Source organism: Convolutriloba macropyga, unplaced genomic scaffold (assembly GCF_964194025.1).
Source record: "Convolutriloba macropyga unplaced genomic scaffold, txConMacr16.3 SCAFFOLD_1916, whole genome shotgun sequence".
Classification (NCBI taxonomy): domain Eukaryota; kingdom Metazoa; phylum Xenacoelomorpha; order Acoela; family Convolutidae; genus Convolutriloba; species Convolutriloba macropyga.
The window spans coordinates 1804-17129 of record NW_027452380.1 but is presented as its reverse complement, the minus strand read 5'-3'; the positions used below and the strand labels follow the sequence as shown (position 1 = coordinate 17129).

Sequence of the window (15326 nt, the reverse complement as noted above, 5' to 3'; positions counted from 1 at the left end):
CTCATGCCCTATTGTTAGAGACAGAGAGAAAGAGAGAGAGAGAAAAGCAGGCGTTGCGGCATTTTCAGATATTTCTTTTTCAGCTTCATTTTTTTTGAGACTGACGAAAACTAAAACTATTAGTTGTACGTTAGGGAACCCATTGGTTTTTTTTTAGTTTTTCTTTCGCCTTTATAGTTACTTTTGAGCTGTCTATCTGGACAAATCCTGAAACATGATAGCAACAATCCAATAAAAAAACTCGATTTGATGAGCAGGCAAATGGTATATTATAAACCAATCAGTCCACCGACCTTAATTTTCGATGAATTAGAAAAAAAACATAGCCAGCGGATTGCCGGATAATAGCCGCCGTTGACGCGCTAGACGTACATCGGGATTGAAGAAGAAAAAAGAACCAATAAAAGCGTTCTAATTGAGTGTGAATTTTCAGTTAGATTCTAAACCTATACTTTTTTCAGCTTCTAAACTGAAAGGTATTAAGCTTAATACTTATATCAGCTACCAATCGCTCTAACGAACTTGGGTAATCTAAATCAAAAAGACTTAATGACCGGGCTTTATCGGTTTATCCCGTTTCTTTTGATTTTGCCCTTTTGAGATTGACCGTATTCACTAAATTACGTAATTCAATACTTGAAAGAATTTAAAAACCATTCAGTTGAAACAGTGAGTGAAGTAAGTCCGAAGTCAAACGTGAAAACTGTGACTTATGTAAAAACGAAAAACGTGATCAAAAGGTAAAGCGAATTGAAAAAACATAGCAAGACAAGTCCTAACGTACAATTCAAAAAATTTTCATTGACTAAACAAAAAACTAGAACTAGAACAGACTATGATTGAATTGGAAAACAATTTCTATAAAATTTCAGGTAGAAAAAATAAAGAAAAAAAAACAGAAAATCAATGCGAAAATGCCGCATCTGAACAAAAAAACCACTAGCAAGAAATGGAAATTGGGTTCAAACAAAAGATTAGGACTAGAATGAACTTTGAATTGAATGGGAAAACCATTTAGAAATAAATCCGATCTCAAAACTAAAAAAACAGTAAAAATCAACGTGAAATTGCCGTACACAAGGATAATAGACAAAAACTTGAAAGTAGCAACAAGATTGTTTATATCTTTTGCATTTTTTTTAATATGGCTCTGAGTTTTTATATTCTATGAAAAAAAGTTGCAAGGCTAAAAAAATAGCAATGGAGCCTACCTGATTTTGAGATTAGATAAATATCGAGACAACTGAAATAACATTATAGTCAAATTTTTTGACTCATAACTTCTTTGGAATGACGACTCCAAATTTAATTTACAGTTTGTTTATTGTTTAAGTCTGTTTATAAGTCAAAAAGCCAGAAATTTAAGGAATGCCCTTATTTTTTCTGAAATCTTTATCTTTGAACCGTCTGGAATCCAGTGCAGATGTACTTGTTAAACAACCTGCCATTTATTTGGCCCACAACTGTTATTTCTCTAATAATTTTTGAGAGAAGAAACTCCGTGCATTGTTTTGGGTTTAATGGTGCCATTATGTGTTCATTAAAAGATGGAGGGAGCCAAATAGTGTGTAAAAAGCAGAGATTAGTTCAGACTATGGTCTTTCAGTCCAATTCAAAACCAATCTGAAAATAATACCACCATAAAACAGCTAGCAGTGTTGCTCTTTTACTACTTCAAATAGATTGAAGTTACCATTATTTCGATTTTACGTTGATTACTCCAGTTTGGAAATGGGAGATGACCAGTTACAAAAAAGACATAGCAGTATTAAAATCGAAATCTGTGTGGTTGTAGGAAAAATAGTTTCGTTCAGTGTGAAGCTTCTCAATTAAAACAGAAACAGAGAAAAAAGGTAGCCTATATATAACTTCCGGCACTACCGAAAACCAAAACTGCAAAAAACTGCAGTTTATATAAAAAAGTAAACTGAAGAGAATTAGCTCAAATTTCAACTTCTCTAATTTTTTCAATTTTTAAAAAAAAGACAACTTAAAATTCAACTTTATGCGCATAAATCCGATTAAACTTAAAATTGCCAAACTATACAAAAACAAAAGTTGCATGAATTGCATAGAACAGACGAGATATCAAAAAAGCAAAGAATTTTGAAAAATGGACAAAAACATTTGGAAAAATGGAAAAATGGACAAAAACATTTGGCCATGAAAAATCTTTAAGATGGAAAAGTTGTGCATCTTTCAAATGGATGTTTTATTGCAGCTTGGCCAAATATATGTTTTTTTTCAATTTTTCATCTAAGTTTTGGTCAGCAGATGGTTTCGCTTCACTGAATTTGCACCAATTAAAAAAACTAAGATTCGAAAAAATTTCATGATTTATCGCTGAATGACAAAAACGTTAGACAAATCCTAAAAAAATATTTGAAATTAAGGAGTAGCAAGTTTGAAAATTTTTGACACTATTACAGAAGAACTAAAGATTATTAGCCAATCGGTTTAACATTTTTTTAAAAAGATTTAGAGGAGGAACATTGACGGTGAACATTATTAAATTTTTGGTTTGAAAGTATATAACTTCATTGCGCAGTGTCTCCCATCATAAATGCAAGAAACAAAAAACAGGGATTCTAAAAGGAAATTTCCTTATGAATATGTTTGCCGACAAAAAAAGTCCGAGAAGGAGTACGAACAAGAATAACTGTACAATCTCTTGAAACCAACAAAAGTTGTTTGAAAACAAAAACCAAAAACCGTGATGCTCAAACTCAACTTTCGAGATTGAAGTTGCTTTTTGATACCTTAATTTCAAAAAAAGCAAAAAAAGTGTTGCTTTTATGACTGTCTTAGACAAACGCAAGAAATCAAACTATTGATTAGTATCTTTCTACGGAACAATCCAAAACTCACTGATATCTTTATTTTTTGACATCAATTTCTACAACCCCAAAAAAATGTTTTTACCAAAGTCAAAACAGCCTTACATAAGGACTGATCCCTTGGCAAACATGTTAGAGAGACAATCAGAGACAAAATTGACAAATAAAAGCATTCAAACTTCAGCCAAATTTAAAACAATTTTGTGTTAAATTTTTGAAATTTTATACGCCTTGATTTGTATTAAGATGCAATCGTTTAATCAGGTGCTAGAGTAAAAATAACCTTATAAGCCCACATAAAAGTTATTAAAAGCACTGCGATATAGCTTTAGTTGGTGTACAATTTCTCAGCTCTGAAAAACTCAGACGAAGGTAAAACTTCAACTCTTGAACTGAAAAATATTAATTCGCATATGAAACCGTCACGAATATAAGAACTCAGTTAGTAAAACGCTGAAAACCGCAATAATGCACATTTTCCAAGCATATTTAATAATGCATATAAGTCCTAACAATAATTTACAGGTCTTGTGATGTGGGTCTTGATTGTTCAGAGGCAGGAAATAAATTGAGATAATAAAGAATCAAAGAACGCAGATAACTCCAAAAAATCTGAACAAAAAACAATTTTATGAAGTGAAAAGTTTAACCAGATTTTCAGCAATTACCTCCTTTCAACAAAAAATCAACGGGCCAGTATTAGATTGAGATTAATGATGTCCCAAGAAAAATGAAGGGAATTTATTCAAATGTCATTTGACTAATTTTGATCCAGATTCTGAATCAAAAGGGTTCTTATAATCCATTTATAAGCTCATGTTTGAAAGCACATACAAAAAACTAGACGCAGACCAAGCAAACCAAAATGAGGATATTGAACAGACCATACAGAAGCGAAAAGAGGACGGGCATTGGCTATTGTAGTCCCTGACCGGAACAAAAGGAGCTCTGGCAACAAACCCAAAAAACAATGGACCAGACCTACACAATCTTAACCAACTGTCTTCAATTTTAGAAAAGTTAATCATTGATATTTTCTGTTTAAGTAGACAATCTACCTTTGAAAAAAGTTTTTTTTATGAACAGTGCGAAAAGTGCGAAAAGTTCTCCAATACTTTATCGGAACTGTAAGTGGATTGAATTTCTTTTCATTGAACTGAAAATTTTTATTTATTATTTTTATTTCCATAGTGAATTCAGATTATTTACATGCTCAACTTTTTCCTGAGCACTATTTTTCAGGCTGATAAGTTCTTCTGAGAAATTATGCCACTGTATGATTTTGGCATGTAATTCAAAAAAATTTAAGAAAATCTGGGTTGTAATGACTTTTTACTCTGATCATTGTAATTCTTTACATGGTCATGGTATTTGACAGATTGAAATAGAGAACGAAAATTAATATGATTCAGCGCTTTAAAAATGTGAGCACAGTACACATAAATAATAAATAACGGCTGCTGCTGATACAAAAACAGTCAATTCAACCGGTAACAGCATATTTTGCAAAAGACCGTATATTGTGAAAGTGTAAAAATGATTTTTTTGTGGGGAATGAAATGGACTGAGTAAATTTTTAACAAAAATGCGTTGAATGCAGAGAACAAAATATTCTGTGAAAAGAAATAATTGCTTACAATAAAATTACAAATAATGTACATTGGCAAAAGTTGGGATGTTGCGGTGTCCTGTGGTAAAAAAAAGTTAAATGGACTGCTGGATAGTGCCCGATTCTTTTCCCTGTGAATGCCAATTATTTTTAATTTTATTGAATAGACCCCTAAACATACTAAAGAGTTCACATTAGGTAACACACCTGTGCATCGTGTGATGTTTGTCCATCTCTCTGAGTAAATTGAAACTCCTCCACAGTGACTGGTGATGATAGAAGCGAAACTCAACTCATAGGACGTGCCAGCTTCAGGCAAGTTAATCAACATATACGATGATACAGAAGCAGGGTTGACTGGAGTCGTAGTGAATGGCACCGGATCCCCGCTAGTTGTATTGGTCACTCCCATAAGCTTGTACTGGTCAATTTTACCAATTGGAACAGTTTTTAGTTGGTCTGAGGGGCGCACCCACACGCGAATACGAGAGACGTCATAACCATAGGCACGATTGTTTAAATCAGGCGGATATGGAGCTGAAAAAAGCGGCGAGCTTTACAGTGTTCAAAAGAATGCTTTTCGCTCATTTATATCTAAATACTTGTAAATCTAACAAAGTGGTGTCTATGCCATGATTCATTTGAGCAACTGTATTTAGAGCAACTACTGAAGTGTTTCAAAAAATGTCTAAAAATATGTCTCATCTTAACAGTTTTAACTTAAAAATATGTCTCCTCTTAACAGTTTTAGCTAATTTGAGCAGTGAAAAACTTCAAGCAATTTGTAGGGCAAAAGCAATTATTATGGATAAAAAGTCAACAAAATTGCTATTTTCTGTTTGATTTCAAAATAAATGCAAGAGTGTGACAATAAGCCAAGGCACACTTTTAACTTGTCTTAGGCCACATAAGTGACGCAAATTATCGTTAATTAGTTGCCTAATTAGTCGCTTCGGAAATTAAGAGCTTTTAAAGAGTCGCCATAATTTCCCCGTTGACACTCCGGGTTAATCCAATTCCTACTTAAGTTCCAAAATGGACTAAATTGGTCTGAAGTTTTGGACGGGAGATAAATCATTATGACTAGTGAAAACATTAATGCCAATTCATGATTCTAGCTTGCCATATTGAGCCCAAAACCGGACAGGAACAAGATTTCATTCGAATAATGAACGCAGACGTGACGCGCCAAGAATATGCACTCAGCACTATAACTGTTTATTCGACGAACTTGTGTCTGCCTACAACAAAAAATCTGAAAAGAGTTTCCGCGACACAAGATTCTCGATAGGAACTCAAAAACTGATTATGAACAAGCTGAAAAAAGTCTTTAACAATGAAAAACTACAAACGAGACCCATGGCTAAAGCACTTAAAAATTTAAACATAGCTGACAGATTGCCAGAAAATAGCTCCAATAGCTTCATAGATCTGCCGTCTCAAAAAACAATAAAAAAGACAGACCAAAAAATTAGTCTTTTCATTGAAGGCTGATATGTTATATTTTGACTAACAATCTGTAAGTTTTTGCTACATCTATTAGCTGCTCTCTAATAACCTTCATTTAGAGTGACACACACCCATTTGACCTTATCTCTTTGAATTAAAGTAAATAAAAGTCAATTTCAAAGTGAGTGAGAAATTTCAAAGTTCAAAGTGAGTCAATTTCAAAGTTCGAAGTCATTTTTGTGAGTGAGGTAAGTCAAATGTGACCAAAAATTAAATCACGCAATTGAGTAAAAAAAAACTCGCTCCACAAAGATGAAGTCACGCACGCACTTCAGGTGAAATTGCATGAACAAATGAACAAAAAGCAGATTTGAAGTGGTTGTGACGTCATATGGTCGTAACAAAAATCGCGACGACGAAATAAAAAACAAAGCAGGACAAGTCCTGACGTACAATTCAAAGAATTTTCATTGACTAAACAGAAAACTAGACCTAGAACGACTAGGAATTCTAAAACAATTTAGAAAAAAAATCCTATCCAAAAAATTGAAAAAACAATAAAGATCAAAGTGAAATTGCGGCATGTGAACAAAAAACCACTTGCGAGAAAGCGAATTTTTGTTCAAACACCATTTTCTGACTCTACTTTAAAATTAGAGCGAAGAAACTTCACGCCGCAAAATTTTTTGCTTTTTTGCTCCATTTCCTGTTTCGGGGTGACCAAAATCACTACTTCAATTTGACTTCAAAAATCAAGAAAATGTGTGAACAGATCTTAAAAAAAGACAGCTCCCCAATACAATTCGAATTCTTTGAATTGTAAAAAACCAAGAGAAGGCCAATAATAACCTCAGCTATCGCTGTGCGGCTATTAAAAACGAAACAGAACCACTCCAAAACAAAAGATGACAAAAACAAGATCAATGAACAAAGACAAGAGATAATTGAAAATGTCTGAATCGTAAAATGTTGTTTTAATAAAAATTCCCAAAATAGAAACTTAAAGAGAAACGAACTGAAATTGCGACGAGTTTCAAAGCTTAAATATCACTTCAAATGGATACAAAAAAACAGATAGCGCAGAACAGCCAAAACACAAAACAGGGAATTTTTCTAGAACGCTTGGAAAAACAAAATGGCTGAAAACATAGTTCCAGGAAACAAATATAATTTCAGGGAAAAACTATCCAAAATTGAAAATATATCCGGAAAAATGTCAAAAAATAGCCGCGGTTGACCCGCTCGCCACACATTGGGATTGAAACAGAAAAATAAAAAATAGATAGAAAGTGACAGAATTTTTGAAGTGTCATTTTTTTTTATTAAGTTTGCAAATTTTTATATTCGATTATATTATAAAATTACACTTAATTCAGCTTCTTAATTCAAAACCATTAAGCACAATACTAATGTCCGCTAGCAATCTTTTTAATGAACTTTGATAAACCAGTGTACTATGGCTAAAAAGCCAGGCTTTATATGCTTATCCTGTATCTTCTGACCTTTTAAGTTTGCTCTTTGACTTGAAACGTATTCATTTTGACTGTATTTTAATGCATGAAATTAAAAAACTTTGCAGGACAAGTCCTGATGTACAATTCAAAAAATTTTCATCGACTAAACAGAAAAACTAGACTTAGAATGTACTATGAGTGAATTCAGAAAACCATTTTAAAAAAATCAGAACAAAAAATAAGAAAAAAACAGAAAATCAATATCAAAATGCCGCATGTGAACAAAAAACCCCTCGCGAGATATGAAAATTTAATTCAAACAAAAAACTAGGCCTAGAATGAGCTGTGAATGGATTGGGAAAACCAGTTAGAAAAAAATCGGATCCATAAAATCGAAAAAACGGTAAAAATCAGAGTGAAATTGCCACAAAAAACCACTACCGAGAAACCGAATTTTTGTTCAAACACCGTTTTCTCACTCTACTTTAAAATTAGAGCAAAAAAAATTCACGCCGCAAAACCACTCGCTTTTTCGCTCCATTTCCTGTTTCGGCGTGACCAAAATCACTACTCCAATTTGACTTCAAAAATCATGAAAATGTGTGAACAGATCTTAAAAAAAAGACAGCGCCCCAATACAATTCAAATGCTTTGAATTTTAAAAAAATCAATTCATTTGAAACAGTGAGTGAAGTAAGTCAGAGGTCAAACGCGTAAATCGTGACTTATGTAAAACGAAAAACGTGATCAAAAAGTAAAGTGATTAACAAAAAGTAGAGCGCCCAGCTCAGAGCTGTTAAGAAGCTGACGGCGGCCGTTAAACAAAGAAAAAATTAAACTGCAAAAGTACCAGACTATTGCAAAAAAGCCGCGGAACAAACGGGTATCGAAGTTCGAGCAAAAACCTAATGACCACTGAATGAAAAGAAGTTGCGACTGCAGTAGAAGAAAAAAGCAGAAGATAACAAGGAAGAAGAGAAAAACGAAAGCATAGCTGGCAGGTTGTCAGAAAAAAGCCGCAACAGCTTCGTAGACCTGCAGCCTCAAAAAGATAAAAAAACAGACCCACAAAAAACCTTAAAGCTTTCTTCTTATATTTTGATTACAAATCTGTTTAACTTATTGCTACTTTTAATAGATGCACTCAGATACCCTTTATTTAGAGTGGAATGCACTCACTTGACCTTATCTCTTTGAATTAATGTACATAAAAGTCAATCTCAAAGTGAGAAGGTCATTTTTGAGAGTTAGGTAAGTCAAATGTGACCAAAAACTCAATCACACGAATGAATGAAAAACTCGCTCCACTAGGAGTGAAAATGACGTCATGCACGCAATTAAATTAAAATTGCATGAACGAATGAACAAAAAGCAGATTTGAACTGGTTGTGACGTCATATGGTCGTAACAAAAATTTTGACGACAAAATAAAAAAAACAAAGAGAAGGCCAATAATAGCCTCAGCTATCGATTCGCGGCTATTAAAAGGAGATGCGTAAAAACAACATCAAGAAGAGGAAAGAGATGCAGAAGAACAACTGTATGAAGAAAACTAAAGCAAACAAGATGAAGGAGAAGAGCATGCAGAAGGAAAAGTAGAACTAGAATTAAGTGACGAGGATGAGGAAGAAGAAAAAGAAGAAGCAGAAGGAAAAGAAGAAGAAGAAGAAGAAGAAGAAGAAGAAGCAGAGCAACAACAACAACAACAACAACAACAACAACAACAACAACAACAACAACAACAACAACAACAACAACAACGACAGCAGCAGCAGCAACAACAACAACAACAGCAACAAAAACAACAACAACAACAACAATAACAACAACAACAACAACAACAACAAAAACAACAAGATTGAGAAGGGGATGAAGAAGAATAACCAAGAAAGAAATAAAAGTGAAAAAAAGAAGGAGTAGAGAAAGTAGAGGAAGATAAGGAGGTTGAAGAGGGAGAAGATGATGAACAAGAAGAGCAAGAGGATCAGCAACAAAAAAAACAGCGACACAATTGAGAAGGGAATGAAGAACGCATGAGAAGAAGAAGAAGAAGAAGAAGAAGAAGAAGAAGAAAGAAAAAGAAGAAGAAGAAGAAGAAGAAGAAGAAGAAGAAGAAGATGTTGATGATGATGATGATGATGATGATGATGATGATGATGATGATGATGATGCTGATGATGATGATGATGATGATGACAAGGAGCAGAAAGGGGAAGTAGAGGAGAAATAAAAGGGAGAACATAAAGAAAAGAGAGGAAGAGGAACAAAAACAGCAACATCAATAGCAACAAGATTGAGAAGAGGAGGAGGCAGAGGAAGAAGAAGAAGAAAAAGAAGCTGAAGAAGGAGAGAGAGAAAAAAAAGAAGAAAAAAAAAGATGAAGAAAAAATGGAAATGAATGGAGAAAAAGAAGAGCAAGAAGCGGAAACAGTCGAAGAAGAAGGAGAACAACGTACGTATGTTCCAGATTGCCATAAAAACGCCGCTAAAAAGAGACAAACACCGAAAGTAGAAATGGGTAACGTATTTTTGAAGTTGCTAAAATGTTACACTTTGATTTAGAATCTGTACAATTTAATGCCTCATATAAATAGTGGCTCCACAAAAAGCTCAATCATAGTGACGCACAATAAGTTGACCTTAATTACTTGAATTAGAGGTAAGTGAATTAATTATGATTGCAAGGAAATTCAGTTTTGGGACTAGGCAAAATCAAATGAGACCAAAAAAAGGTGGATCACAAGAGTGAACCAAACCGAAAAAATTGCTGTGTTAAGAGGGAAAATGATAGTCTCACGGGCAATTCATACGAAATTTTATAATTAAATGAACAAAAGGCATATTTCAAATGATTGAGACAATGGTCGTAACAAAAAGCTGGACGCCTAAAAAAATCGTAGTCGGAAAAATTTCAGATAGAGAAATGAATCCAAGTGTCTGAGTTTTAGAAAACGTAAAGGCAGCTGAGAGCATTACTTTTTGTCTTAAAGCATTCATTTACTTGACAGGATTTGTATGAAATATTTTTTCCTAAAAATCTACACGACAAAGCCGCGCATATTGATGGTTCCGGAACAAAATGTTTTTTTTTTATTATAAACATACCTGGCATCAAAGAAAAATGACTAAAATGCCTAAAAGGGATTGGAAAAAGCTATTCAATTATAAAAAAAACAAAAGGAAACAGTAAAAAAATGCAGAAAATAGCTTTTCACCGAAACCTAGCCTGATAAAAATTTGCAGCTGGAACTATAAAAATACTGTTAAGAAAAACCAATAATCTCTCAGCGATGCTTTAATTTAATTGAATTCAAAAGCGAAACAAAAAATTGAATCAAAATCTTTTTAAAAAAGCTAAATTCATTGATTTTCCAGCACCTAGAAGAAGAAAAGCTAATAAAACACTATAAGACTAAACGCAGTGCAAATTGGCAAAAAAATCATTTTTTATGTGATGCTTTTAAAGGTTCGCCCCGTTTTATGATTGGCTCTGCAAGCTAATCCGATTACAATTAGACTGAATTGGTGTCGTCTGAATTAAAATCACCAGATACTATTGAATTAATTGTTAAAAATTGATACCAAAAAGCTGAATATGCTTAAAAATTCATTTTCGTATTTTTATGAAATTATCCGGTAACGTTGAAACATGAACATTTTTTTAATGGACTGCAAAATTGAGGCAAAAGAATAGAAAAAAAATTGATGAGAATTTTTAAATGTAATCCATCAAGTTCTCAGAGCTGTAAGCTGTGCTATTTAAAACATATTAGACTGCAAACCAAAATCTGGAAAAAACTAAGAAAAGGAGTTAAAATCTATACTCTTCAAGACATATATAAAGCCGAGCTATAAAACAAACTTTATTTGTTCAAAACTTTGTTGGTTCTATTTGATTAGTATTTACTTGAGACCAATTTCAAAGAACTACTTTTCCTTGAGGCGAGTGATTTCTGTAGTCGAAAAACAGCTAGTTTTTTCCTAATCCACAATTAGTTTCGAGGGCGACCTTTCTGAAATCAACAGTCAATTAGGTTTTCCTTCATTTCTGTTTATATAACGCTATCTTAATAGATACTGCACAATAACGTTAATAGATACTGCACCCTGAACATAGCTGAAAATTGAAATATAGTTATCGATATCGTTGAGCCTCTCTAATCTTCACGCTAACACCAAAAACAGTCATCTTGGAAAATATTGTCGGACAATTCAGAACATGAAGTAAATCTGAACCCGATTCGCTCACTATAATCAATGTCAACACTTGCTTATAGTCCTAAACTTAGAAACTTGATAGTAAAAATGAGGACAAAATGAAATAAATGTGCTCGATAAATGAGGCCTTGGCAGTTTATTCAAAGCTAATTTAAAGTTTAAAACAGTTTCAGGAATAAACTTTGAAATATATACAAAATCGTCATTGTACTGCTAAGCAAATGTTTCCAAAGATTTTCAGAAAATATGTATCTGTTAAAATTTTTTTACTTGATGAAAAATTTCAATAACAAAATATATCTCTTTATTTGATTTACATTCAGCGAATTATTACCTTTAGCTAACTTTTACTCTCCTTTTTTAATCTTATATTTAAACTAGATTTAGGATGAATTTGAATAAACAAGAAAACCAAAGCAAAAAGTCAAAAAGGCAACGTTTTCTCAAAAAAAGGAATTGGTCTTTTTTTTTACTTTTATAAACCATTTCTGACATTATATTATCTGGATGTAAAACAAAATTGCAAAAAAAATATTGTGTAGAAACATTGAAGCCAATATAACTGGGTTTGGAGAACTTTGAGAGATCTGATTCGCTTCTGAATAATTTATGGTTAATCTTCGTTTTCGGAAGTTCAATTTTATCAAAAGCATTTTTCGGCTCAGTTCGCTTCCTCTTTCGTGCTCTAAATTTATAAAAAAATATATTTTTGATTAAAAATAAAGGAACAGCAGTTAAATACTTTGCCACTAGCAGTTAAAACAAGGAATGCTTGTGCTGCTTTCAGTAGAATGTAGGCTAATGTTTTATCCACCATAACTTATAAAAAACATTAAACTTTCCAAGTGGTTTCATATCACCTCTTTTTACAAATTCAGTTCCAAGTTTAACAAAGAAACAATAACATTTCGTGAGATCTCTCAAAAAATAATTTATTTTAAATTCTGAACCAATTCTATTGGCCCCCAAAAACTTACGCTTTGATAATTATCATGCAAATAAACTTAAATGAGCTGACTTGATTTAACTTTTCTGAAAAAAAAAACAAAACTTAAAAAAATGACTTTTAGTTTTAGATCAGTTTGATAGATAATGGGCGACCAAATGCTATTCAGATATCCAGCAAGTTAATGCTCACAATAACCCATTCCAGTAGTTTCTGGCCTTAGTTTGTTTTGATCGTACAATTCTCCACAGCAACATTATTGTAAAATATCTGTTTTTCTTTGTTTTTTTTTGTTAAGCAGCAATCCGAATAAACATTTAGAGCTTTTTTCTCTTGATATGTTAAAATCAAAATCAGAAAAGGCGGTTTATAGCTGGCAATTGCAAATTTAATCGCACTAATACCGTATTCTACAAAATTTAGTCTATAATGTAATATTTATTGAAATGTAAAGAAATTAGGAAAACATAGATATATATGACAACGGAAGCTTTCTACACAAAAGAAAAAGAAAACAAAACTTAGTAAAAAAACTGTAAATAAGAAAATATAGCAAAAAAGAATACACTAAAAAAATGCTGTGAGAACGCAAAATCGGAAAGAAGGACATTTTTCATACAATAGATTGTTTTTTTTTGCTTTATTTAAGGTTTGAGTTCTTCGTTAAGCAGATCTTTCTGATGTGCAAATTCTTTTTTCTGTGTTCAATTTATTAATTGTAAATTTTTGACAAAACGTAAAGTACGGCAAATATAAGCATAACAACACAGTTGGGCCGGAATAAAGAAAATAAAAACGTACTCAAAGTTTTGCATTAAGTTTAATCTTTCAAAATTTGTTTCCCTGCGATCTTCAATTTCACTGAAAACATCAGCAGAACTATGGAAATAGAAATATATGTCGATTACTCTCTATGGTTCCCAGAATCTTCTCAGGCAGTAGATAACCACATGACTTTAGACAAAATGAAGATTTTTCGAGTTTGCGTCTATTTTTTTCTTATACCAAAATGTTTTCTAAGCTACAGACGAGAGAAACTTTTGTAAGTTACCTGTGTGAGAGCACACACAAAGTTGATAGTATATGAAAATCATAAACTGAACAAAATGAAGTTGGAGTTCCTCAAGACACCCAAAAAGCGCTGACAATTCCAAAAGTAGCGAACAAATGAAATCAATTTTCTGCTGCAGAAAAAATGATATAGTTATCCAAACTAAAGGTCGACGAGCGCTGACTAATTAAGAGTTGATTTTTGGGGTTGATATTTCCAAAAATGAAAAGGCTGAGGTTTAGCGTACTTAGCCATTTTTTGAGGCAAAGGTGCTGATTTTTAAATATTTTCCGCAAAATCAACAATTGGATGAAAACTCAATAATGTAATCAGATGAGCGGAAAAATTTGGAAATGTAATCTTAAAGCTATCATAATCATTCGAACGGAAATAAGTAGATCTTTTCGTAAACAAATTTTTTCGTTAGTAAACTAATGTAAAACAAAAAAAGCAGACTTCTTTTATAAACAACCTTGACAGAGCACATCTAGGACGTGTTTTGACAGATTAGAAACTAATCAATCGTTGAATTCATATTGGTCCCCACTAAAACAGTGCATGAGACAGACATGGAGTGTATCAAATGGACTTCTGTCACCAGTAAATTATCCTCCGTATACTAGCTGCTAGAGAACTACCATTTTGATAACATTGATACGGCGTTAACATCACTTTCTTATGGAATATAAACTTGAGTGTTTCCATTGGTCTGGTATATATTTTGGGGAAACACACGATGAGCCAACTTTTCATTTAGGTATGTATCCCTCCAGGCAGTTAATACATGAATTACAATACTGTTTCGGGTATGTAATAATCTGGTATGTAATGAAAACTGGGTTTTATTTTGCGTTTTCTGATTTTATCCCATGTTAAATTGATGTGAAAATTTTGTGTTACGCAGTTCCAAAAGATAATTTATTAAGTAAATAGGACAGATGTTCCGAGTTTTCAGTTTCGAGAGAGGATTTTTTGCGGGCTCTCAACCTTAATTTACGCTGATTAATAGTCTTACCAATCCATAATGCTACAAAATTGTAATACCCGGAAATCAAGCAAAGACTCTGCAAGCTAGGGGATTTTTTGCGACCCATAATTATACTCAGTTACCTGATGCAACTGAAAAAGGGGAAACGTTTATTCAAAAATTGGTCTCAGTAACACAATACAGTAACAAAGATTTAATTTATCTGTTCACAAACCTGTGCAAACAGTCACTGATTGGTAAAAACTGTCAGCTTCTGTCAATCCACATACACCAAAAGGCTTTTCAATTCTCACTGTCAGACTGTATTCGGTTGCTCCATCCAAATTAGTCAGTTCAAATTCAGTTGAGTTGAATGCTGCATTGGTAATATTCACATACGAAGTGTTTGTGGGTGTTGGGCTGAGATATGCTGAGAACGTATCAAAGGATCCCGGAGTTAAAGAGACTGATTCAATCACAACTTTGTTTTCGAAATAGCCGTAATTTGAGTGGACCTGTATGTTGGGTTCAGCAGGTGCTGAAACAATTTTTGCTCGAGTAATTACTGCATAATTACGAAAAAATACTGCAGTCAGTAGAGGTAGAAATAGGCACTATAAGCAAACGATACAGGAGATCATACCCGCCCTTAATGCGAATATGCTCGATTGTTACATTTACCAATACTCTCTACTAATAATAAATTAATCACAATTTTACACAAAAACACTAAAATAGCCATTTTCTCATTTTCAGCAAAAACACCAAACTATACAGTAAAAAATGAAACTTTTT

The 15326-nt window shown here is 32.9% G+C and overlaps 1 protein-coding gene across 1 annotated transcript in view; it reads right to left on the bottom strand.

Annotated features, from left to right (window-relative positions):
- The window catches only part of LOC142357435 (uncharacterized), a gene marked incomplete at both ends in the record, with an annotated part of 34795 nt that extends 19726 nt beyond the window's left edge, over window positions 1-15069 (bottom strand). The window contains 2 exons of the mRNA XM_075409067.1: window positions 4654-4983; window positions 14767-15069. Coding sequence (XP_075265182.1) covers window positions 4654-4983; window positions 14767-15069 — 633 coding nt within the window. The remainder of the gene's footprint in view (window positions 1-4653; window positions 4984-14766) is intronic.
- Window positions 15070-15326: the final 257 nt, after the last annotated feature.